The sequence below is a fragment of the Peromyscus eremicus genome, chromosome 3 (genome assembly GCF_949786415.1).
Source record: "Peromyscus eremicus chromosome 3, PerEre_H2_v1, whole genome shotgun sequence".
NCBI lineage: Eukaryota > Metazoa > Chordata > Mammalia > Rodentia > Cricetidae > Peromyscus > Peromyscus eremicus.
In genome coordinates, this window is record NC_081418.1 from 129,743,145 (window position 1) to 129,769,501 (window position 26,357).

The following is a 26,357-nucleotide window of genomic DNA, read 5'->3' on the forward strand; positions in this document are numbered from 1 at the left end:
TACACATGTATACATGGGGGACTTACAGCAAGTGATGGAGCCGAGAAGAGATACACATGTATACACAGGGGACTTACAGCAAGTGATGGAGGCGACAAGAGGTACACACGTATACAAGGGGGATTTAACAAAGAACTAAGATTTACTGAGTTCAAATGCCTTTTCCCAACTGTCGACTTTTCACATGTCAAACTGCCAAATGATGTTAAATTTCTGAGATAAGAAATCCTGACACACATGGTCTAAAAATGGAGCCAAGACCGTGACTATAAAACTATTTGGAATGATGTAGGGCAGAGCCTCCAATTCTCTTAAAGTGTACCAAGGGCACTGTCTCAAAAGGCTCATCTCAAAGTTCTGTAGAAGTGGTTCTTCTATGGAAGGACTCCCAACAGAATACACAGGCGCTTCACAGTTCTTGGGAGAAACACAGAAATACGAACAGTTTGCAAGCTTAGACAAAGACCAGGACAGTAGAACTGAAAAGTGCCTCTGGCTCTTGGATAACCTAAGGAAAGGACATGGCGGTAAACACAGGCTACTTCACGGGAAAAGAAGAAAACAAATAGCCGGGCAGGTAGAGCAGGGTCAGGACGGGTTCCTGAACAAGTGGCAGCATGCACCAGAGTCTCCCATTTCCCTCCTTTAAACAGGAGGCTCTTCAGAAATTTAGCAGGATGTTGGGTTTACGGATGGAGATATAACTTGTCTCTTTAGTTCTGGTCTTCACATTAGGAGGAAATTTGTTTAGTTATTCTAATAGGGGCCACCTACTTGTCACATGCTCACCCATGTCCAATAGAAACGGTAAGATCTTACATTTCAAGCCTGAGCCTGATGCCATGTTACTGAGTTCCACATGGCACTGAGAAAGAATAAGTGTTATTTTCAAGTGGGAAAACAGAAACACTGTGGCCCCAAAGCACAGCCACTGGTTTTAAAACATACCCCCCTCCAATTACAAAAAGGAAGAATCCACGCCATATCTGACTTGCTTCTAATGACCAGAGTGATACAAAAGGAAAGCCACATGCTGCCAGTGTGGGGTTAGAGAAGTCACCTCACACTGATGCCGCTGTGCTGGCAGAACCCTATACCACCAACAGCTCAGGCAGTGCTGTATAGGTGTGCCAGCTGCCTGCCCCAGGTGAAGTTCTAGCCAACAACTAGATAATAATCTAATGTGTGTTCTACCATTCGATAGGGCATTACTCAGCAACAAGAAGACATTATGTACAGATGCTTGCTACAACACAGTGTTAAGTCAAAGGAGCCAAAACACACACTGTGATTCCACTGACATGGAACACCAGAACAGGGACCTATAGGGACAAAGCAGACTCGGTGGATCCTTAAGGCTGTGCTGAGAAGGGGACACATGATAGATAGAAGGCATTATTTTAGGGTAGCAAGACATATTCTGAAGTGGTAAAGATTGCACAATTCTATGAGTATAATATGGGGGGATATGCTAACTATATCCCAATAAAGCTGCTACCAACAAATAAATAAACCAATAAAAAAGACTTGGGACTCATGATTTAGGATCATATAATGATGGATTGCAGCTTGGGTTCAAGATTTAAGATCAACAGTATGATTTTTTAATAGAAATTAACACAATTTTCATTGACATCAAGTCCATAAAATGAAACAATTAAAAAACTTCAAAGCATCCAGAGAGTTATAGTACTTAAAATTGAGTTGTTTGGGGCCCCAAAACTGATTAAAAATTACCTTTTTTATTAGTTTATTAACTGGGATATCCATTTCAAATTGACTGTTTTTTATATCTTGATGGAGATTAAGTTCTCTGTTTTCCTGTTCATTTAATTCTTTTTTGGTCATTTTAAAGAGTTCCTTAAACCTGCAAAAGTGCACAGAATAAGTGAAGCCATAAAGAGTACATTCAATAGTTATTTAAACAGATACTAAATTCTATCATATGAAAGAGATAAATTTGTAAATTGTGATCCTCTCTCATTTATAAACCTAAAATCTAAGCCTTCTAATGAAATTAAAATCTTAGGTAAACAATATGAAGAAAAATTTATGCTATGTATGGGAGATAGAACTAATATTGTAAGTGCGTACAGAATACCTGTAATTATTTATATCCATTTTAGTACATTAATATAAAATATCTTTATGTATAAACTGTAACCCTGATATCAGTAGCCAAGGAAAAGATACATGAATACACTTTGTTGCCCTGTTAGCCTCTTCTCCAAGGCAAAGCACACAGAAATCAGCACAGAAGATGTAGTAGAGAGTGAATGCTCAGCATCCAGTCCCAACAAGTATCAAGGAGATTATCCAAAGCAGAAAAAGGGGAAAGGAAAAAACAGTCTTTGCAGTTTGAGTGGAGGGGGGAAACAAAATAGAACTTCAAAAGAAATGAAAGAGAAAAATAGCATATGAAGTCTTAGAGAGAAAAGAAATCTCGAAGTCTTTGGTAGGAATAGCAACAAAATCCAAAAGACGCAAAACTACATACAAAGCACAGGGCTGCACACGTGTGTCACTCAGAGATGGAACTCTAGTGGATAGTGTATGCAAGGCCCTGGGTTCCCTCTCCAGCACCCCCATCCTTCCACACAATCAGTGCACACAAGATAGTTAAATAAGAAAAATGCATTGATTAGAATCAGAGAGAAAACTCAAAATCTCAGCAACAAGCAGAAAAGCAGTCATGTTGGGGGCTGCAAACACTGGAAAACACTCCCCTCGACCAGCCTGCTGACGTGGGAATGAAGCGGTAAGCACAGGGCCTGCATGGCTCTGCACCAGGTCCTCTGAGTAAGTATCACAGCTTTCAGCGGAATATGTTTATGGGAATCCTGAGTGGGGGAAAGAGTGGTCTCTGATTCTTATGCCTTCTCTTGGGCTCTTGTCCAACCTCGATGTGATGGTCTTTGTCTTATATTTTACTAATATGCTTTGTTGTTATTTCTTAGAGCCTGTTCTCTAACGAGACAAAAAGGGAGTGGATCCAGATGGGAAGGGAAGGTAGGGAGGAGCTGGGAGGAGCAGAGGGTGGGAAACTGTGATCAGGAAATGAATTTGTATTGAGGCAGTGGTGAGATCAGGGTTAAATCAGTAAAGAAGGCTGGGACTGAAACGGTAAAACCTTACTCGGTCAGTTCTTTTTCTAACGCACAGTTTTTCTTCTGTTCTTGGTCCAAAGCATATTCCAGAGAGTCTTTCAGCTTAGCAAGTTTCTTCAGTTTTTCTTTATCTTCTTCAGACTTTGAAAGTAATTTTTAAAGGAAATAATTATTAAAAATTATTTATTTTGTGTCTGTTGGGGGCAGTGTGTGTGTGTGTGTGTGTGTGTGTGTGTGTGTGTGTGTGCGCGCGTCCCACCATGTAGGCTCCAGGGATCCTCTCAGGTTGTCTAGCTACCTGGACAAGTGCCTTTTTCTCATGAGCCATCTCACTGGCCCCAAGAAAATAATTTTAAAATCAAAAGCCCAATTATTTAGAAAAGTACAGTATTTTGCAGGAGTTCATGCATATTGTGTTTATATAGATCTATAAACCTGATGCCAGCCAATGTGGACTACATTGGTTAATTTTGACTGTCAACTGGATAAAGAACCCAGTAGGGGATTAGTGAATCTGGGTGTATCTGTGATGATCTGCCAGAGACAATTAGATTATTAGGGTTCTGTCTTAAATGATTCAAAATCTGATGGCACTATCAGGTGGGTATAAAAAGGGAGGAAGTGAGGCCTGGGTGGAAGAAGTGGGTCAGGAGAGGTCTGTCTCTGGAGGCTCTGTCTTGTCGTGACCTGTTCTCATCTGCCCTTTCCTCTGTTTTCACTCTGCTCACAACAGGCCCAGAAACATGGAGCCACGTGACCACAGACTGCGCTCTCTGAATCGGAGTCAAAAGAGCAATGCCACTCTTTCAGGCTGGTTGTGGTGCCAGACATCTGGCAGCAGAAGTCACAGGGAACACAAGGACAGACGCTTGAGACAGCTCAAACCAAGTCAGACTTCCATTGTTGTCTTCTCTGGAATTTAAACTGCCAATTATTTCCAATTAAAGTTTACACATAAACGTACTATGAATATCTAGAGAAGTTAGAGGCTACTGTCTCTCAGCAATTTCTGTTTGCATTTATTTATTTGGTATGAGTGTGTGTGTGTGTGTGTGTGTGTGTGGACAGCTCTTAGGAGTTAGTTCTCTCCTTTTATCATGCCGATTCCAGGGAGCAAACCTAGCTCAGACTTGGTGGCAAGAGCTTTTATCTGCCTGATCCATCATGCCAGTGCTTAGGTTTTGTTTGTTTGATGTTGTTTTGCTTTATTTTGCTTTGTTTTAAAGTTTTTCAGATGCCGGGCGGTGGTGGCACACGCCTTTAATCCCAGCACTCGGGAGGCAGAGCCAGGCGGATCTCTGTGAGTTCAAGGCCAGCCTGGTCTCCAAAGCGAGTTCCAGGAAAGGTGCAAAGCTACACAGAGAAACCCTGTCTTGAAAAACCAAAAAGTTTTTCAGAGAAATCAACTGTTAGCCCAGGCTAGCTTGAAACTGACTATGCAGCCCAAGCTGGTCTTAAACTTTTGGCAATCCTCAACCTTCAGTCTCCCAAATGCTGAGATTACATGTCTCTCCCTCCATCAAAAATAATAATAATAAAGAAAACATAAGCTAGGCATAGTGGTGCTCACCTTTAGTCCCAGCACTCGGGAGGCAGAGGCAGGCAGATCTCTGAGTTCAAGACCAGCTTGGTCTACATAGTGAGTTCCAGGACAGCCAGAGCTACATAGTCAGGCTCTGTCTCAAAAAAAAAAAAAAAAAAAAAAAAGAAAGAAAGAAGAAAGGAAGAAAAGAAAGAAAAAAAACCCCACAAAATGTAAATTTAAATTTGGATTCTTTTAAAAATTTGTATTCTTTTTTTTTTTTAATTTGTATTCTTAACACATTCCTTTAAGACTTCTATATATCAGGGCACCTTTCAACAGTCTCATTTACAGAAGGTTCCTCATTAACATATTATCATGTTAAGAAATATCAAAGTAGGAAATAAAATTGTACAGTTTATATGAAATCTAGATAGAAACTACTCTTTAATGTGTCTTTGGCCACAGAAAAGAATAATCAACATAAGATATTCTAGACAATCGGGTAGATGTGCCTTTGGAATGGACCACACACTGTGGCTTTGGTGGCTGAAGTCAGTAGTGAGAACAACTCTATTTGGTGTCCAATGCATCTATCTTGTGATCTTTTCTAGCATTAACTCTGTTTCTGTTTTTGTTTTGTTTTAATTCAAATTGAAAAACAGTTCACAGAGGGGAAAACACTTGTATTATGATTTGGTATCCATTCTTTTTTTTTTTTTTAAATGGTATCTATTCTTGATGAATACAAATTATAAGCAATTCATTCTCCAAATCTTAGTGAAAGTCTTTGATTACTAAAAAAAATTCAGAAGTCTAAATCAAATAACTTAAATTTCTTACAATTTAAAAATTACTGTAAAGTACTAGTGGGACAATATTGTACTATTGTAAAGTACTAGTATGGACAATGTCCATAGTAACATTACATCTATTAACCAAAAGGCAAAGGTAATTCTCAAGTCCACCAATGGATAGATGTGTAAACAAGATGTGGTATGTATAACACAACAGACTATCACAGTCCTTTTATTAAAATGTTTAGTACTGAAATCATTAATTTACGAACTCAGCCCACTTCTCTAGAGAGGACTTGTGTCGTGAGGACAAACTGTGAAGAGAACACAACACTGAGACTTTGCACACTGCCCACCATGTTCAGGATTACTACAGAGGACTGCTCACTGTGTCCCCATAGTACACCTGTAGGGTAGACCCTCCCTCTCAGCATCAAAGAATCCAGGAAGAGGACCACTTACCAAATTCACACTTGATAGGTTTTCCTGAAGTTGCTCAATTTCCTCTGATTGCTTTTTTATTGTAATTTTAAACTTGGAGTTTTCAAGTTCAAGCCTAAAATTATATTTTAAAATAATTATATTTACAAAGCAATTTAAAAACTACCATATAGTTTCTGAAAATCAACTGAGTTACTACATAAATTCTTAATGGTCTGAAACGCAGATGACTGGGTAACTATAATTTCTCTAGCTGTGTTTTGTGGGTCAGGAGTCAAAGCTGGATCTTCATGCACAGGCTGCACCCTAACTGCATCCCTACTCAAAGGTATGCGCTTCAAGAAACTTAGAGGTGAGGTTCTGCCCTGGCTTCAGAGAGACTACTATCAGGACTGACAGAGTTGCCACAATGTACTGCTTATCTGCTTTATAAACACTGGGACACAGAGCTGCCACACTGTACTGCTTATCTGCTTTATAAACACTGGGACACAGAGCTGCCACACTGTACTGCTTATCTGCTTTATAAACACTGGGACACAGAGCTGCCATACTGTATTGTTTATTTGCTTTATAAACACTGGGTCACAGAGCTGCCACACCGTATTGTTTATTTGCTTTATAAACACTGGGGTCACACTGTTTAAACTGTACTTTTGTAGGTGGTCTTGCATCTTCTCAGCACGCTGTACAGCCTCTCTGTGTTGATCCTGTGCTTCCTGCAACTGGAATAAAGAATAAAACAAACCTTTACTAGTAAGCTACTCTAAGTCTGCACACCTCATTCCCTGACCTGCAGTGTTCAAGTGCACTTCTCTACAGTGAGAGCAAATTTAACTGAGTTGCTGCAACAGGGAGCTTACACTCTCAAAAACTAAAATATTACCTGTCCCTTTACAGAAAAGTTTACTGACGTCAGTTCTGTGACTGACAGTCCATTTGTAAATCATAATCTGCTGTTGCCTGGCTAGCTCAGCCAGCAAGTCTTCAACTGTACTCCACCAGATGCAAACTGACAACACGGGGAAAACCAAGAAAAGAGGGGATTTCTGACAGCAAGCATTTGCACTTCTGTATTCCACCTAATTTTCTGTCAACTGCCATTTTAAAAGTTCTTATGCATATGTGCTATGTATCTATGTATTTATAAATTGCCACAGCTCTGCCAGTTATGATGAACATGGCATTTTAATGATAGGTGGCTGTCTTATGAAATAGTATCAGCGGAGGTATATCCACACAGAAGCCAGAACATTGTTGCAGGACATTTGATCACACTGTGAACCCCAAGATTGTGTTATTTACTGGAAAAACCTTTTTCTAGCTGTGGTGTGGCTTAGCCATAGCACATACCGTTAACCCAAGAGTTTTCTGCTTGAATACTGTAAACCATAAGTCAAGAGGCAGAGCAAGCAACAGGAAGCAGAGACAGGATTTTTAGGAAAAGATAATAGAGTAAGAGGGACTCAGGACAAGAGAGAGAGAGATGTACAGGAGTATAAGGGAGGGACATTGAGTCTGAGGTTTGTTGTTATTGTTGTTTGAGACAACAGAAGAGAAATGGGGTCTTTCTGGGGACTGTTGGCTGAGGAAGGAAGGTCACCGGGACACTTTCTCTGCCTCTCTGAGCTTTCACCCCAGCATCTGGCTCCCAAGTCTTTATTGGTAAAATTGAATGATTGAGATTTTGATAAAAACAACAGAATGCTTGGGTCCAACGCTTCTTCCCACTAGCTACTAGATGTATAGATTCTGAGCAAATGAACTTTCTGTATCTTAGTTTCTTCAACTTTGAAGTGGAAATAATCCTATTCACATTAATGGACTAATGAAAAGATTAATTGGGGAATATAAATAAAGTACTTGAACTGTACATGGCAGTGAGTGAGACTTTAGGTGGGTACTACGGCAACCATAAAAGAGGTCCTTTATGCAAACTGCAGTGGCTCATTCCTCATGTAACTGAATATGGCAGGAATGAGGAAAGTGAGGCCCATACTATATCCCTAGTAACTCCTGCAACTTCCAGAAATTTCACTAGCCACCAGTAACTTTGTCCATGTGGAATGCTTTTTTGGTTTTTGAGACAGGGTTTCTCTATGTAGTCCTGGCTGTCCTGGAACTCACAAGAGATTTGCCTGCCTCTGCCTCCCAAGTGCCGGGATTAAAGGCACACACCACCAAGTCCAGCTTGGTAGAATACTTTTTAGCTCCTTTTTATTCCATACTACTTCAGCTGGCAAGGGTCATATAGTGCAGTGCAAACAGTGTTGACAATCAGAGGCTGAAAATATGGGGCTCTATTGATAAATTGAGGTTCCTAAATTAATTCACTCCTCCAAAGTATGTTGGATTGCTTTATCTTGTACTCTGATGATACATAAAGGTTCTGTAGTATGTAATACCAGAAAGGCTGTAGACAGAGCTTTGCAGTTGGCCTGCTTCTATAGACATATAGATCCCAATTCTGGCTATACAATGGAAACAGACAAATGCAGTTATTTTTTTTTTCTCATAGTGAGAAAAAAAATGTTCCATAGAACATTTATCCTCTATTAGATTATGTGCTTTCCATTTCATATGCAATTCCTGAAAATATATTTAGAATAAGAGCTTATTATAGGGGCTAGGTGTATGACTCAGTTGGTAAAGTGCTTGCCTGGTATGCATGAAGCCCTGGGTTAGAGCCTCAGCAATACGTAAACCAGGCATGGCAGCATTTGTCTATAACTGTAGCATTTGGGAGCTGGAGGCAGGAGGATCAGAAATTCAAAGCCATCCTCAGTTATGTAACAGTTTGAAGCCATGGTTTGAGACCATGTCTCAAAAAAAAAAAAAAAAAAGTCATCACCTTAATGCTTCAAAAGAAGTAATTACTGGAATGGTATAAAACACTTAATTTTATTCTAATGACTACTAATGAAAACATCTTCAGTTTATTCAAGGATATATGCATATCAGACATCAACCCTTTAGGTTAATTTATATCCCAATAAGATCATCTCTCATACAAATAACAAAAGTAAAAGAAACCAACCAAAGAAGCAAAAGCCAATTAAGAGTAATGGAAAATCAGGATGTTAGAGTGAAGTAAATGGAGTCAGAGGAGCCAGGGATGCTTCATGAAAATGTTAATTGTGAGTCAGTTCTAAATTAAATGAGGCAAAAAGAATAAAAACTTTCAGAACAAAAGGCAGCATGAGTGAAGACAGAGGGGTGCAGTCAGCCTAGTTAACTAAGATGATAAAACCCACAGCAGCGAAGGGCAATATAACAAACGGTAAAGTACCCTGTAGATGACGGTTCACGAGCAGGTACTATAGCAACAGCAACTTACAGGAAGATAGGAAGGGCTGACAACATCCTGCTTAGGGAGCAGGGCCATTCAAAAGGACTAAATACCGACCGTATGATATAAAATGCTCAGGAAGAAGAAACTATATATAGACACAGAGACAGACTGGTAGGCCTGGGGAAGATGGGAGGCCTAGGGTGACGACAAGAAGCTCATGGCTAAATCAAGATGATGAAAACGTTCTAATTGACTGTGATGACTATGAAAATCTGTGACTACCCTGAGAGTTGCTGATTTTTTACTTTAAGTAGTGAGCTATGTGCTATATGTTCATTATAGCTCAATTGTGTTCTGTTAAAAAAAATCCAATGGGGTACTGGGGCCTGCTTATAATTTCAGCACTGGAGAAGAGGAGGCAGGGGGATGGCTGGCTGTAAACTGGAGGAGAGCCTGCTCTACGCAGTTACTTCTAAACCAGCTGGAGCTATAGACAGATTCTAAAACAAACAAATACATAAAAAACAGATGGCAGGATCTAGGTACTATTTTTCATTCTGTTTTGGATATGAATACTATATATGATCTGAATATTTCCATGTGGTTATATTTCTAAATGAAAGAAATGCCTAGCTTTGGAGACAGGTTTTAAATTACCTGTAAACATTTGCTCTCTGTTTCTGGCGCAAGGGATTGAACATAAGGATTCCCACGTTCGAGGCAAACACTTCGCCCCTGAGCATACTTCTCAGCCCTTTTCAAAGTTTTACAGGCTAGCCTCAAATTCTTGCCTTGGTCTCCCAAGTAGCTTAGATTACAGGTGTGCTACCACACCTGGCTAACATCTGCATTTTAAGCAACATATATAGCCTTTATGTACAAATTAACTTGAAATCCATTAACTAACTTATCAACGACGCTGTATCCATTCACAAAAGTGAAGATAAGAAGGAAGTCAATTTTCTGAATTTTCCATAAATACCATCTCTGGTTTAACCTACTCTGCCTCAACTGCAATAGAAATTTCTCTGATGAAAGATATATAGTTCTCAATTTTCCCTGGGATAAATATTTTTTAAAAAGGCTTACAAACTTATAAAAAAAAAAAAAGGAGCCAGTGAGATGGGTCTGGGGGTTTGAAGGCACCAGCGGCCACCCTGATGATCTAAGCTGATCTCCTGAGGCCATGTAGTGAAAGGAGGCAGATACTGCCCCTAACACACACACACACACACACACACACACACACACACACACACACACACACACACACACAAAGTTGGTCTCTGACCTCCACTGGAATGAGCCGGCATGCTTGGCCTGTTGCCTCACAAGAAATAAATGCATTTTTTAAGTTAAAGAAAAAATAAATATCAGAATAAAACTGAAGTTTAAGAAATAAGTTCATCATGTGCTGGGCGGTGGTGGTGCACACCTTTAATCCCAGCACTCGGGAGGCAGAGCCAGGCGGATCTCTGTGAGTTCGAGGCCAGCCTGGGCTACCAAGTGAGTTCCAGGAAAGACACAAAGCTACGTAGAGAAACCCTGTCTCGAAAAACCAAAAAAAAAAAAAAAAAAAAAAAAAGAAAGTTCATCATAAAGGTAATGACAAATTATAATAAAAATATAAAAGAAAGCTATTTACTGAAATTATCCTAAAACTATATTATTCAATAAGCTGTACACGAGCAGTTGACCCATTAAATTTCATACGTACTTGACTTCTGATTTCACCTAATTTCTTCTTTAAATCTCGTGTCTCGTCTTCTAAATTACTGCGGTAACGTGAGGACACTTCCAGCGAGGCCTCTGACATCGACTGCTTTTTCAGGGTGTCAGCCAGTTCCTGTTGAAGCTGCCTCACAACCACCTGGGACGATAATTGTTACTGATTTTATAAATCATATTACATATATTAGCACCATTTAGCTCTTCCATATGCTCTGAAGAACATCATCGCACATAGTAGTGTGTGTGTCAGTAAGGCTGGCGGGGATGAATTCTACACTGTGGAACTTTTTTACATATTTAATTTTAATTTACTCATATTTTAAATATTCACTTTTTAACTGACAAGTAAAAACATAAAACTGTACATACTAGCAAGGTACCACATGATATTTTGATACACACATTAATGCTTCAATCAAGTTAGACATAATTATGTTTCCTAACCCTGATCATTTCTTTATGGTGAAATCCTTTCTTCTAGCTGTTTGAAATATACAGTTATGTTCAGTAGCTCCGTGGTTCCCGCTCTTAACTGTAACTGAGCACCCACTGACAGACTGCTTCCCATCACTCTTCCTCTTCTTCTTACTCCAAACTCTGGGATCCACTATTGTCCACTGGAGCTTTTAAGACACCAGCCCTTTAAGATTCGCTACTGTAAGTGAGATCACGAGATCCTTATGTTCCTGTGCCTGGTCTTCAGTATCGTCCTCTGGTCAAGACTACAGGATTTTGTCCAGCTTTGGGCAGAGCCAATGTGGATGGATTACCCCACTCCCCTGTAGCATCTGAGGCCACCAATGGATTGAGGCCCATACAGCTATACACTGTTGCTAATTCATATTCAACAGTAGCCATGAGTGTGGGGTAGTGTTCATGAAGCTAGATCCTTGGCTATTTGGGCTGATGCTAAGTTGGGATGTGTGTGACACCCACAGCCACTAAGGCCCATGTCACAGGGTGACCCAGGACCAAACAGGTATCCATCCCTACATACAAGTCTGTGCCTGTTGCCAGGGCAATATCCACATCCTGCCTTGCTAGGTATCAAGGTGAGACTGTAAGTCTATGTAGCTCAGAATGGTCTCAGATTTGAAGCATCCTGCTTCTGCCTCCTGATTGTTGGATTTAGTTTGCATCATCATGTACATGCACACAGAGACTCAAGGTCTCCAACTTTCTCATAATTCAATCCCCTTCTCAAATCCTTCCGATAGATTCCTACTTCAGAATGAAGGCGAGGCCCTAGGTAAGCTGCTCCAGCACCCACAGCTCTCTCTCCTGCTCACTGCATCTCTGCTACACATGAATCTCGACACTCTTGGTTTTTCATTAGTTTGGAAATGCAGATTCAATGACAAATTAACAAAGTACAGGTAACTACGATTATTTCTGTACTGAACAAAGCTGCATCCTTTACAATCATGATTGAGCCCTAAAATGGAAACAGGATCATGCTATTTATTAAAATGTGAAAATACTACAAATGCTGATATGAAGTACTAACATTTTTAACTTTGTTAAAGTTCACACATCTGTTCCAACTTAGGACTCAACAGAAAGCAGATGCTGTTAGAGATATGGTCCAAAGAATATATAATTTGGGACAAGTATTATCTGACTTAAATACAAGTAACATAGGACAAAATTATATCAACAAGAATATATATGAAGCTACTAAAGGGGAAAAAAACACTCCAAAATACAGTATCTGTATTTCAGTTCCCTGATGAAACCCAGAATGAACAATCAACCGCCTATTTTATGGAATCATAACTGCCAACTACTCATTCAGTCATGAAAGTTTCCACTTACCTGCTTCATCGTGGTCCTAAAACTTGCCAACATAAAAACACTGAAGTTATTGCAGGGCTGGGGTGTGTAGGGCAGTAGTACAGTGTATGCTTAGCATGCTCAAGGCCTAAGGTTTAGTTCCCAGCACCAAAAATCACAATTTAAAAGCTCACACCCTCCCAATTACTATTTCAGCAGCATAAAACCGTATTATTAATATCAATATATAGCGAGCAAAACTTGTAACATAATCTCCTACAATTCTAAAGGTGCTTACTCAAAGTAACACATCTGTCAGGTCTAATTTAAAAAAAAAAAGAATTGTCCCTTCTTTTTGGATTTCAAATTTAGTGCTATGTATGTAATTATGACAATTTCAAAAATTTAAACATAATGGTGGTATTAGGTAGAGTGTGATTTCAAAGCATGTATACAATGTGTAACAGTCAATTCTGAGAGTAACCAACACACTTACCACATCAAATGAAGATCATCTTTGTTTGGGAAATAAGATCTAAGTCGTACTTTGCTGACACAGGTTATGTTTTTTTTTTTTTGGTTTTTTTTTTTTTTTTTTTTTTTAAAGATTTTTATTTATTTATTATGTATACAGAAGAGGGCGCCAGATCTCATTACAGATGGTTGTGAGCCACCATGTGGGTGCTGGGAATTGAACTCAGGACCTCTGGAAGAGCAGTCAGTGCTCTTAACCTCTGAGCCATCTCTCCAGCCCCCAGGTTATGTTTTTAAGGTAATAATAAATACAATCAATAGATTTTTATATTCAGCTAGATTCAACACTTAGTACTAATGAACAGTATTTTGAATTTCCCTGTGGGATGTTTTAAAAATATTTCTCTTTCTTCGGTTTGGAGAGATGGCTCAGCAGTTAAGAGCTCTTCCAGAGAACTTGGCATTCATAGCACCCACATGGCAGCCCACAACCATCTATAGCTCCCATTCCAGGGGATCTGATGCCCTTACCTGGCCTCTGTGAGCACCAGGCACGCACATGGAGCACAGACATACACCCACACCCACTAAGACAGAAACGAAAGTTTAAAATCTACTTCTCTTTTGGTACTCACTTCTCTTTCTGCTTTCTCGTTTTCATACTGACACATTCTCTCTTTTAAGTGACTGCACTCACTGACTAACTCCTTGTTTCTGTCTTCCAGCATCAGTCTGTGCTTCTGGCTCTCAGCTTGGAGTCTGCTTAGCATATCATGAAACTGGTCCTGGATATTCACTATTGTCTTGTCTTTGCAATCAGCTTTGTTGGAAGCATCGTCTAACTGCTGCCGGAGCAGCATGTTCTCACTCTGGAGCTGGGACAGCCTCTCCTCTATGGACTCCTGCTTGCCCATGTATTTATTCACCTTCCCTTGCTCATCTTGATACATATGCTCAACTTCCTTCATCTGGCACTGCGTCTGGTTGAGGTCTCTTTGTACACATTTCAAAGACAAAGTCTTTTCTCTAAGTGCATCTTTTGTATGATGAAACTCAATTTCTAGGCTATTCAATTTTCTTTCAGTTTTCGAAAGCTGTTGGGAAAGAATCTCATTGTTATCTCTTAGGTTAGACATATCAAAATTCATCTTGTCTTGCAAACGAACCCACTCATCTCTTGCTTTCTGGAAAGCAATTTCTAGGTCTCTTTTTGATGTCTGAATTTCAGCATGGTCATGCACAGCAGAAGCCAGTCTAGATCGGAATGATTCGACCTCTGTTTCCAGTCTTTCTTTATTTTGTTTTTCATTCTCCAGCTTAGAACTCAGCATTGTGTTCTCAGTTGTAAGACTATTAATCTGTGCATTATACTGGAATATTGTTTTTGTAAATGTTTCTTCATTCAGTTTTATCATCCTTTGAAGCTTATCACTCTGTTCATGTGCAGTCTTAATATCCTCCAGGTACTTCTTCTCCTTTTCCTGGCTGTGGGTTTTTACTGTATCCAGCTCCAGTCTTAACATGGCAATTTCATCCTGCAACGTTTGGTTTTTATGCAATAGATCTTTTTCTTTTTTATGACTAACAGAAACCTAAGTAAGGAAAAAACATTGTTAGCACAATTTCTTATGGAATTCAAGAACAGCATATGAAATTTTGCAATCTAAGAACTGAAATACATATATGCAACTAAAAAAAAAATCTAATTTCTGAGCTTACAGAAGTACAAATTGCCAAAAGTCCATAAATGTAACTGAAGACAATGACTTTATGAAATTTAGAGAGAAATGATACTTTTTAGAAACTCAGCACTGAGACAGCCTTTCTCTGGATCACAACAGGCTTAAGGCGCAAAGCGAAGATTAGTAAACAGGTTCACACTTCACATTAGGAGATGGCTTAATGCCAGTGAGTGGACCAGAATATGGCTCCTAGCACCCATGTCAATGCCGGGGCTTGTGCAGTCTGCCTGCAGCCCCAGCACACGACAAGTAGAGATGGGAGATCCCGGGGGCAAGCTGGGGCTAGATGTAGTCACGTAGGCCCAGAGAGAGTACCTGCATCAATACGTGACATGCAGAGTGGTCAAAAAGACACTTAACATCAACCTCTGGCCTCTACATGCATGCACATATGTGTACTCCCAAACAGACATGAAACATAGTCACACTACACACACACACACACACACACACACACACACACACACACAGGCGTACGCGGTTTACACTTTAATATCTAACATATACAACCAGTCCAAAGTAAGAGCCTTAGTTCTTTCATTTGGACGAAGAAACTTCCCAAAGTTCTTTTAATTCCCCTTTTTCAGAAAGTTTCTCTAACACTTCTTTTAGTCTGTCATAGGAACTACATTTATTAATAAATGCTTAAATAAGCACCATACAAATAAGTATGCTTGGACACGAGTGAACTAGTCACCACCACTCTGAAAAGGAGAGATTAAAAATGCAGCAAGCTGCAGAAACCCAGTGTCCCGTCTCGTGTGTCCCCCTCCCCCCGCCCCTCCGCTGCCAGTGCTCCTTCGCCAAAGCACTTACTCCTTTACGTCAGACAGTGGGAGAAAGCTTCTGCCTTCTACTCCCGAAACATGTGTATTATGTATATACACACATGGTTCAAAATCCTCTATACTTTCCATGGTGCATAAGGGCGGTTCTGAAAGTATGGAAACATGTAAATGCACACATATTTAGAAAACTAAAAAAAAAAAATACCTCAGAAGTCATTTTCTTCTGCACCATTTCTATCTCCTTTTGTTTACAAAGGTGATTTGCAAGAATCCCATCCTGTAACGCTCTGGCATTCTGTTCTTGGGAAAGTTGTCTCTGAATTTCATTTCGTTCCTCTGAAATCTAGAAATACATTTCATGAAGTTTTCAGTCTCATACTATTGTGATAGTATGACTGCTGTGGATGGGATATCTAAAAGCTTATTTAAGAGTAGAACATTAAAAACAAACCGGAAGCAGCCTATGAAAACATGAGGAACTCTATCCCACACGAAACACTCAAATTTGTACTCCATATTATAGTTAAATTGCTTACAAAGCAAAAACAGCTCTTACATGCGGAAAGAGTATTGTAAACTAGCTTGTTACAAACATTTAACTAGTTTTAACATAATTTCAAAGTCTGCATTTTAAGAGGGCTAGACTAGCACTTAATTTTTCAGAGTAAACTTAATTTACTTTCTATTACCTCACTCAGAAAAGATGTCTGCAGTACCTATCAGTTTCCAAGAGTCATAATAAATAATGTCAGCTATCCATGTTAAAATTGACTCTTAGCATGAGGCACCATCAGTCAACAATGGACTGCATATTCCTGGCAGCCTGACACAATTATATGAACTGGTGATGAGGTTGATGTCTGACATGCTCATGACGTTTGTACAATAATGAAACCAACAGATATTTTCATTAAGTGGTACATGGAGATATATATGTGATGTGTGTGCAGAAATATAATATGCAATTAAAGTGACTTTAAAAGTACAACAAATAAAGGTAGGAATACGAAATTTGCATCAGCCAGAAACGCCTTTAATCCCAGCACTTGGGAGGCAGTGGACAGCCTGGTCTACACAGACTGCCAAGGTTATACGGAGAAACCCTGTCTCGAAAAAACTAACCCCCTCATGCCATCCCCCCAAAACCAACCAAACAAAAATGTCCCCCAAAATAAATTTTTATAGAAGATAAACTTACCTGGTTCAAATGATTTTTCACTGTCTTCAACTCCATATCCAATGTTCTGAGAGAAACTTCAAGCTGCTGCTTCCCTTCAAGCTCATTCTGATACTGCTCATCTTTTCTCCTAAGCTGCTCCATCGTTCTCTCAGAAAGCTGATCCGCGCTTCTCCGCTTCTCTTCCTCTTGTTTCAGTGAAAATCTGAAATTAAACGTGTTTATTTTAAAATCAATCCGATTATACAAACTGAAGTTCACTTTGTGACCTGGACCTCAAGACGGTTGTTAAAGAATTGTTCCTTTTTATGACTCATGAGTTTAATTTCTCACTTCAATCTCTTCTAAAGCCCATATGTTCTTGACGACAACAAGGATGAATAACAACTTCGTTGAATTTCTAGAAGTCTGGTAAATATTACTGGAAAGCAATTTTGAATTTATTCAGTAAAGTTACAAGTTGAAAACTGTCTTCTGTAGGGATAGAAAGATGGCTCAGTAGTTAGAGCACTGGCTGCTCTTCCAGAGGACCAGGCTCAGTTCCCAGCATCCACATGGTGTCTCCAACCGTCTATAGCAACAATTCTAGGGGACCTGATATCCTTCTCTGGCCTCAGCAGGCACTGCACACATGCATGTCTGCATACATGTGGACATACATGTGGACAAAACTCCCACACACACGAAATAAAATTAATTAAAATTTTAAAAACGGAATGTATCTTTTTTACACAGTTGCAATTACTCTCTAATCAAAATAGACTACTTAAAGTTAGCTAATTGTTTAAAAGATGTACCATTTTAAATTCACACCACGTACCGGAAGTAGAATTTTATCTTTATGAAACAGTTCAGGCCTCCCTAAGTACTTGCAGCTTAGGAAGCGCCTTCCGATGTTGCCCACAGCACACACTGACACCACCACAGCCAGTGCAGGCGGAGGTGGTGACCGCTGCAGCAACCTTGGAGGAATGGCTTTTCTGGAACACCTTTGAGAAATCTTGGGGTTTTGTTGTTGTTGTTGTTGTTATTTGTTTTGTAGTAAGATAAAACAAATTAAAAATCCCTTTAAGTAATTAAAACTTCCCTAGAATTAAATGAAACAAAAGCACAGCGTATCGACATCTACAGGACACAGTGAGGCAGTCCTGAGGGGGAAGCTTATGGCTCTCAGTGATTCCATAACAAACAGTAAAACAACGGAAGACAAATAATACACAATGATGTGCCTTAGCAGCTTGGAAATAGAAAGACAAAAGCATCCCAGAACACTAGATGGAGAGAAATAGTCAAGATCAAGGGCAGAAATTAATGAAATAGAAACACAATCCTAATACAAAGAACCAATGAAACAAAAAGCTGGGTCTCTGAAATGCTTAACAAGATTGAGAAAGCTTTAGCCAAGTTAACCAAAAGAAGACCGGAATTAATGAAACTAGAGACAAAAATGGATATTTTACAACAGACGAAAATGAAATTCAGAGGGTTGTAAGGATACGTTTTCAAAATCATTAACCACCAATTGGGAAAGCTATAAGAAATGGATGAATTTCATAATGTATATGACATACTCATGTTAAACCAAAAAGAGATTTTAAAACATAAAAAGATCTACCACAAGCAATGAGACCAAACAACAATAAAATCCAGGTCCAGATGAATCCACTGCAAAATTCCCCCAGAACTTTAAACTAAACTTTAGACTAAAACTGACGTTCCTCAACCGATTCCATAACAGGAAAAGAAATTTCCTTCCAAATTCTCCTTATGAAGCTAGCGCTGTGTTGATACCTAAATCAGATAAAGAAACACAAAAGGAAACATATTCATCAATCCACCTGATGAACATAGATGCAAAACTTCTTATTAAGGTATGCAAATCAAATTCAAAAACACATCAAAAAGCTCATCCACCATGATTAAGCTGGCTTCATCCCAGAGATTTAGGGATGGTTCAACCTCAGTGTAATCTCCTCTCATGACCTGCAAAACAGGCCTCTGAAAAGGCTCTAACATCCTTTCATGATAAAAAGTCCTGGAGAATCTAGGAATACAGAGGCTATATCTCAACACAGCAAGGCAATACACATCAAGCCCACAACTAACATGCAAACAAAGAAAAGTGAAGCTTTTCCACTAAAATCAGGAAGAAGACAAAGAGATCCCCTCTCTCCATACGGATTCACTGTAGTGCTGGAAGTCAGAACAACTAACTGAAGGAGGGAAATAGGATACAAGTGACCAAGGAAGAATTGACAGATAGTATTCTCGACATGAAAGACTCTAAAGTCTGCACCAGGAAACTCCTCCAGCTTATAAAGATGCTCATCAAAGTAGCAAGGTACAAAATCAATAGACAAAACACCAGTCCCCTTCTCATACAGTGACAAACCTACCAAGAAAGAAGTCAGGGAAACAGCCCCATTCACAACAGCCTAAACACACAGACTAAACCTCACAACACAAGTGAAAGATCTGTACAATGAGCAACTGAAGACCCTGAAGAGAGAAATTCAACAAGCAGCAGACAGTGGAAAGACCAACGCCCCTGAACTTGAATCAGTAGGACCAATGTTGGAAAAGGACCATCCTACCAAAGGCAATCTAAACATTCAATGCAACCTCTCCAAATTCCAATGCAATTCACAGAAAATGAAAAAAAAAATCTTAACGTCCACACGGAAACTCGAAAGACCCTGGAGAGCCAAACAACCCTGAACATTTGCACTGTTCTCGCTTTCAAGGCACTCTACGGAGCCACAGTAGACACACACAGTGAACAATGGAGTAGAAATGAGGACCAGATACAAGCTCACACTCCTACAGCTACCTGACTGTTTACAAAGATGTCACAAATACACAATGCAGAAATAACAGCATCATCAACAAATGCTGCTGGTCAAACTGGATACCTACATGCAGAAAAACCTAGATCCTTCTCTCACTCTTGTGGTGGTACTGTGTTCCCCAAAATATTGTGTACCTTAATAAACTTATCTGGGGTCAGAGAACAGAAAAGCCACAAAATACTTAGGCTAGAAAATGTTAGCACACGCCTTTAATCCTAGCATTCCAGAGACAGCAATCCCTCTGGATCTCTGTGAGTTCAAGGCCGCATTGGAAACAGCCAGGCATGGTGACTCACGCCTTTAATCCCAGGGAGTGGTGGTAGAAAGCAGAAAGGTTTATAAGGCGTGAGGACCAGAAACTAGAAGCTTTTGGCTGGTTAAGCATTTGGCTGGTTAAGCTTTCAGGCTTTCTAGCAGCAGTTCAGCTGAGAGCCATTCGGATATGAGGGCACAGAGGCTTCCAGTCTGAGGAAACAAGACCAGCCGAGAAGTTGGCCAGGTGAGGTTAGCTGTGGTTTGTTCTGTCTCTCTGACCTTCCAGTGTTCACCCCAATACCTGGCTCAGGTTTGATTTATTAATAAGACTCTCTAAGATTCCTGCTACACACCCTACACAAAACTCAATTCCAAATGGGCCAGGAATCTCAACATGCATCTAGACCTGGTACCTGAATTAGACAGAGTAGAAAACACGGAGCATGTGTCCTCTGATCTGGAGAGTAAGTGGGCATTCTGTAGTGGATTGAGACTTGGTGAAAACTGGGGCTTAAAGGCCCATATAGTTGTGGGCACTTGTCCAGCAGGAGGGTGTTTCAGGGGGTGCTCAGTGAGACAGCAGAGTTATGATGGCTGGTGTAGCAAAGATGTGGCCTTGTATTGGGGGAGCTGGGAGGGTCCTAGTATGTGGTGGTTTGATTCCAATAGGCAGAGCTATGGCCTCTCATCTCGGGGTGATGATTAACACATGCCATGCCATGACAGGCTTAAGCGAGTTATGAGGGACCTTAAGCAAGACAACGGGGGAAACATCTTCTGTGGCATGAACAGATGCTCCTGGCAGGTCTCTGGGTGGTAAGATTAGAACACCAGACAACGGAGGGAGTGAAGGCTTTCCATCTGGAGAAAGCAAGCACGCAGACGGCAGAGATGGGTGCTCAAGAGCAGGAGAAGCCGGGACTCTGTTTGCAAGCAAGAACCGCAAAGGGATCCTGGGATGGCCAGTTCTGCGTGCCAGAGGGCACAGTGGGCAATCTCTCTGCAGAGCAAGCAGGAAGTATATGTAGATCTTCAGATGATGGAGGTGGAATGCCCAGGATGGAAGGCTGGGGATCAACCTACCAAGCAAGAGGTAAAGTCCTGCAAAGCAAGTGGCGGGAGCCCAAGAATGGTGGGTTTCTAGTGCCAAAGTAAGGCGAGGGTGAAAGCTGCAAAGTAGATTAGGACTCCGTCTGCAGTGGGTGACTGGAGTCCGGGGAGGTGGGGCCGGGATGCCCAGAGAGGAGAGCGGGCCTTCAAGGTAGAGTCAGGCACAGGTCCAGACGGGGGGTGGGGGGGGGTATTAGGGGAGGGGGGAGGTGGCCTTTACTGGCAGCATGTATGGAGGGAGTCCTGGAAGAGGGCAGGAGTTTGAGGTGGCCAAGGGATGATAAAAGGAATACCTCTAAAGGTAATGGGTCCTCGGAGGCAGGGGGGTTGGGGTACCCCCAGAACATGAAGGAAGGCCCTTTCTAGAGACATATGTGGAGAGGGTTCTGGGAAGGCTGAGTGTCTGGGGTGGCTGAGGGAAGAGGATAATAAGCTAATGCGGGCACCTTGTGTGGCAGTGGGGAGACCTGGGAAGGTGGTGGGGGAGGAGGTGTGGCTGTGAGAGGAGGGAAGGCCTTACTAGGAATTCGTGTAGCAGGGTCCCAGGGGTTCCAGGAGAGTTGTGGGGTAGTTATGGGAGAAGGAGGCCGGCTCTGAAGGGTTAGGGGATTCGTGTAGCAGGGTCCTGGGGGTTCCAGGAGAGTTGTGGGGTAGTTATGGGAGAAGGAGGCCAGCTCTGAAGGCAGCACATTTGGTGTTCCTGGGAAGGCAACAGGGTTTGGGGTAGCTGAGGGAAAAGCTCATCCCTTATTCCTGATACACACTGTCAGCAAAGTAGCTATATATAACAATCAATATATAAAAACTAGCAGTCTGTCTATATGCCAGTAATGGACTTCCTGACACAGAAACTTGGGGGAAATCTCATTCACAATAGCTTCAAAACAAAATAAAACAGCATGATACAACTTAGGAAAAAACGTAGTCAAAAGGTGAAAGACACCCACAGTGAAAACTTTACGACACTGAAGGAGATGCTAGAAAGCAGATAGACCTCCCATGGTCATGGACTGCCAGAATTAATTTAACAGATTAAACACAATCTTCATGACATCTAACGACACATCACTCTCCCTCACTCCCTCTCTCTGTAATTTCTATGTAAATATTATAGAAATCATGAGGTTGTGTGATGAGCTCAAGTGTTCACATTACATTATATACTGAAGATTCTTTAAGAAGTAAACAATTACATAGAAAACAACTTATACCAGTATTATAATATAAAACAAATTTTAAAAGTTATTTGATCAGCTGGACAGTGGTGGCACACACCTTTAATCCCAGCACTTGGGAGGCAGAGACAGGTGAATCTCTGTGAGTTCAAGAACAGCCTGGGTTATAGAGGTAGTTCTAGGACAGACAGGGCAATACAGAGAAACCCTGTCTTGGGGAAAAAAAAAAAATTATTTGATCAATAAATACTGAGGGTTTTTTTTTTTAATTTTAATTTAATTTTATTTTTTATTTTTATTTTTTTAAAGATTTATTTATTTATTATATATACAGCATGTATGACTGCAGGTCAGAAAAGGGCACCAGATCTCATTATGGATGGTTGTGAACCACCATGTGGTTGCTGGGACTTGAACTCAGGACCTCTGGAAGAGCAGTCAGTGCTCTTAACCTCTGAGCCATCTCTCCAGCCCTAATTTTATTTTTTTAATGGCTGCTTTTATACAGCCACTAAAACTATGATTTAGGAATCTACAGTAGAATATTTGTTTAATTCCTAGACTAATTCATAGTTAAGTTCACTATATTATTTGCAAGAATTTCACATTTGAGAAGATTAAGAAATTTTCTGTCTTGCCAACTCCATGACTCGTCAACACAGGCCAAAGTTCAAGTACATCTCTGGATCCTAAACAGTGAAGACGTTCCTTTAAAGCTGGGCTATCACAGCTGGGGATGGCTTGGTGGGGAAAGGAGCCTGCTAAGCCAGACACTTGAGCCGGATCTCAGGGACCCACATGGCAGGAGACTGACTCTCCTGAGTCAGCACACGACTTCCACACACGTCCATGAGCACACTCGCGTGTAAGTGAATGTCAGAGGACATAAAAATTGATAAATAAATAAAACCAAGACAGCATACCTCAAATTGGAGAGTTGTTGTTCCCATTCTACCTTTTCATGCTCTAACTGTGACTTTACTTCTTTTGTTTCTGATACTTCCTTCTGTAATTCCTTAAGTTTATTTTCCATTCTTTTAAGTTTTCCTGTAAGTAGTTCACAGTGGCTTTTTTTAAATTCTATTAATCTTTGATAGGAATAAACTGCATCCCGGATTTTCAAAAGACTAACAATATCTGAATCAGGGGGAAAATAAGAGACAGACAAAATGAGTGAGCACATTAAAATACTGCATTTTTATATTCATTCACTTATACACTGAAGAAATATACAGTAAGTGTTTACAATGTGGAACACATTACACTAAGCTCTGCAAATAACGTAGGTGTGATCCTTGGTCTTTTTCAGCTTAAAAAAAAATATGAAATTACACACCTGGGTCTTTGAATGAAACTGGGTAGACTTGGACGTCTTCATGTTAAGCAAATTGAGCTAAACTCAGTCAAATAGTCCATGTTAGATTTCAAACAGAAAACACAAAGCATTTAGTGAGCCTCTCTTTCAGTCTGCTTTTACCCAAAATGAGGTAACAGCTATGGAGCCATGTTTCCACTTAAAACAACTCAAATGAACACAGTTAAAACCTCTCAAATAATTCTCAAGACAATGATCCTAACAGACGGAGTAAATGAACTCCACGAATGTCCCAGGTCTCTCTCACAGGAGAAGGAACTCAAGTAGAGCTCCCTAGACTTGCTGAGTTGAGGTGATTAAGTTCAGAGTCTGATAAACTAAGACAGCTTGAGATCACAACAGACCAGAGAGGAGAGAGCATCATGGAGAAAGAGCTTGCCAGTCTATAGAGGTCCCTGGAGTACTTAGCCAAGCACTGAATAATGGACGTATAGGAAGAAACCACAGGAACAAGGATAAAACATCTGAAAAGGTTAGATGAAATCTCACCCAGTGTGCCCACAGGACCAAGAAGAATATCTATTCTGCTTAGTCAGGCTGGACAAACACAATTTGCCAGATGATAGATACAGATCAGAAAGGAGTTCATCATAGCAAAGGAAAAGAAATACATGCAAAATCCTCAATATTTATTAGCGGTGTAAGGCACATTAAGACCATAATGAGATACATAGCATACACCTATAAAATAGCTAAGATTTAAAATACTGACAAGCAGTGCTTGTGAAGACAGAGCCACTGGATCTCTCTTGTCCTGTGGGCTGGAAAACAAAACAGGGACATGCTGGGGAACCACCTGTCAGCTTCTTAATAAGGAGCATGGGAGAAATGAGGAGGCTTTGGGGATGGGTTTGTTAGCTATCTTGATTATGGTGGTTAAATATGTTTAATACATATGTTGAAACTAACCAAATAACGTTTATATATCAATATGCCTTGCTGAAGCTGTAAAAAAAAATACTGCAAGAGCAAACTTCTAAGACAATAAGTGGGACACAGAAAAGTCAGGAGAAAACTAAAGGATTGAGAAACTTAACCTCACAGCAAAGGGTTAATATGATCAGATCTGAATCTTTGCAACTACACAATTACCGTTAAAAAAGAGACCACGTTTGCAGAAAGTAGGCTAGCAGGGGAAACAGTTCTCTAGTTTACAGTATTCTAGATAGAGACCAGGTGTCTTAGGGTTACTATTGCTGTGATGAAACACTATGACCAAAGCAACTTGGGGAGGAAAGGGTTTATTTGGCTTATGCTTCCACAGCACTGTTCTTCATCAAAGGCATCAAGACAGGAACACAAATAGAGTAGAAACCTGGAGGAAAGAAGTGATGCAGAGTCCATGGAGGGGTGCTGCTTACTGGCTTGCTCCTCGTGACTTGCTCAGCACAGGACCACCAACCAGCCCAGGGTGGCTTTGTGCCCTCTGCCATCAATCACTAACTAAGACAATGTCCTAGAGGTGAATCTTATGGAAACATTTTCTCAACTGAGGCTCCCACCTCTCCGATGACTCTAGCTTGTGTCCAGTGGACATATAACTAGCTGGCACACCAGGTAACCTCACCAGTGACAGTAAGGCACAGAAGAAAAGCAAGATCAATAAAAAGACTGGATGTGTCAGTCCCGCGAAGAAAAGTCCAGTGAGAATGACTAATAAACAGCTCACATACTATTGTAACATAAAGTATATTTCTGACAAGGCCAGCACTGCCACACATCGGTGTTCTAGGGTCAGTGCTAAGCAAGTGTGCACACATTACCATACACAGGAAAGCTGTCCATTTCTACAGTGATCATACCTCTACACTCCATCCTCAGATGCTCAATTTCACACAAAACGCTCTCATAATTGGGGCACTGGAGCTCACAGTCCTCAGAGGCTGTTTCAGATGACTCACTCCAGGCATCAAGGTCGTCCACAGCAGTTACTTGTTTTCTGGCCTATAAAATAAACACTATTTTAAACTGTTCCTCTAATATTTACATTATGCTTGAAATAATGTTTTATACAAGCAGAAACAGACACTTCTTAAAAGAGCTGACCATTGAGAGAAGGATGCTTTTATTAATGGCTACTATTACTTTCTTTTTTAGGGTAAATGTCTTTCCATAACAAGGTCCTCTATTTTTTCACTTTATCTTTCTTATCTTTTAACTTATATATCATTACTTTTATAACATATTTTAAAACAAAATACCAGTTTTTATTATTTTTACATTACCTTATTTTTATTAGATGTTTTCTTTGTGGGCCTAGAATAAAAAACAAACCAATAAAAATCCTTTAAGACTAATATTATATGAAATACAAAGGATATCTAAGATTATTGACTTTTATATAAAACCTCTACATTTGAAATTTATTTCTCTTACTAATAACATTTACAGGCTATTTAAAATAAAATATTTTTCTATAAGAGGATTTGATTATAAACACAGAAAAAAGATAAAATAATTATTAATATAAAAAGAAGGAATTAAAACATATACATTTTTTATTTAGCTGAGGATGACCTTGAGTCTTCTCCATGGGCCACCAGTGCTGGGGATTTAAGTGTGTGCCACCAATGCCCACAGTGGACTGCCAGCAATCAAATATAGGGTTTTGTGTATTCTAGGCAAGTACTCTGCCAACTGAGCCACATCCCCAGGACAGAAAGAATTAAACTTAGATCAAAGTTCTGATGCTCAAAGAAAAAGGAAAAACATGCTACTTGCTTTATTTGATAGAAAGAAATATATAGTA

The 26,357-nt window shown here is 40.1% G+C and overlaps 1 protein-coding gene across 1 annotated transcript in view; it reads right to left on the reverse strand.

Annotated features, from left to right (window-relative positions):
• Ankrd30a (ankyrin repeat domain 30A) overlaps positions 1-26,357 on the reverse strand; it is a 77,744-nt gene that overhangs the window by 11,127 nt on the left and 40,260 nt on the right. The window contains exons 19-29 of the mRNA XM_059258462.1: positions 25,834-25,864; positions 25,411-25,552; positions 23,157-23,370; positions 16,866-17,049; positions 15,873-16,010; positions 13,773-14,729; positions 10,877-11,029; positions 6,522-6,592; positions 5,889-5,982; positions 3,136-3,248; positions 1,738-1,867 (exon numbers count right to left, since the gene is read on the reverse strand). Of these exons, the coding sequence (XP_059114445.1) occupies positions 1,738-1,867; positions 3,136-3,248; positions 5,889-5,982; positions 6,522-6,592; positions 10,877-11,029; positions 13,773-14,729; positions 15,873-16,010; positions 16,866-17,049; positions 23,157-23,370; positions 25,411-25,552; positions 25,834-25,864 (2,227 nt within the window). The remainder of the gene's footprint in view (positions 1-1,737; positions 1,868-3,135; positions 3,249-5,888; positions 5,983-6,521; positions 6,593-10,876; positions 11,030-13,772; positions 14,730-15,872; positions 16,011-16,865; positions 17,050-23,156; positions 23,371-25,410; positions 25,553-25,833; positions 25,865-26,357) is intronic.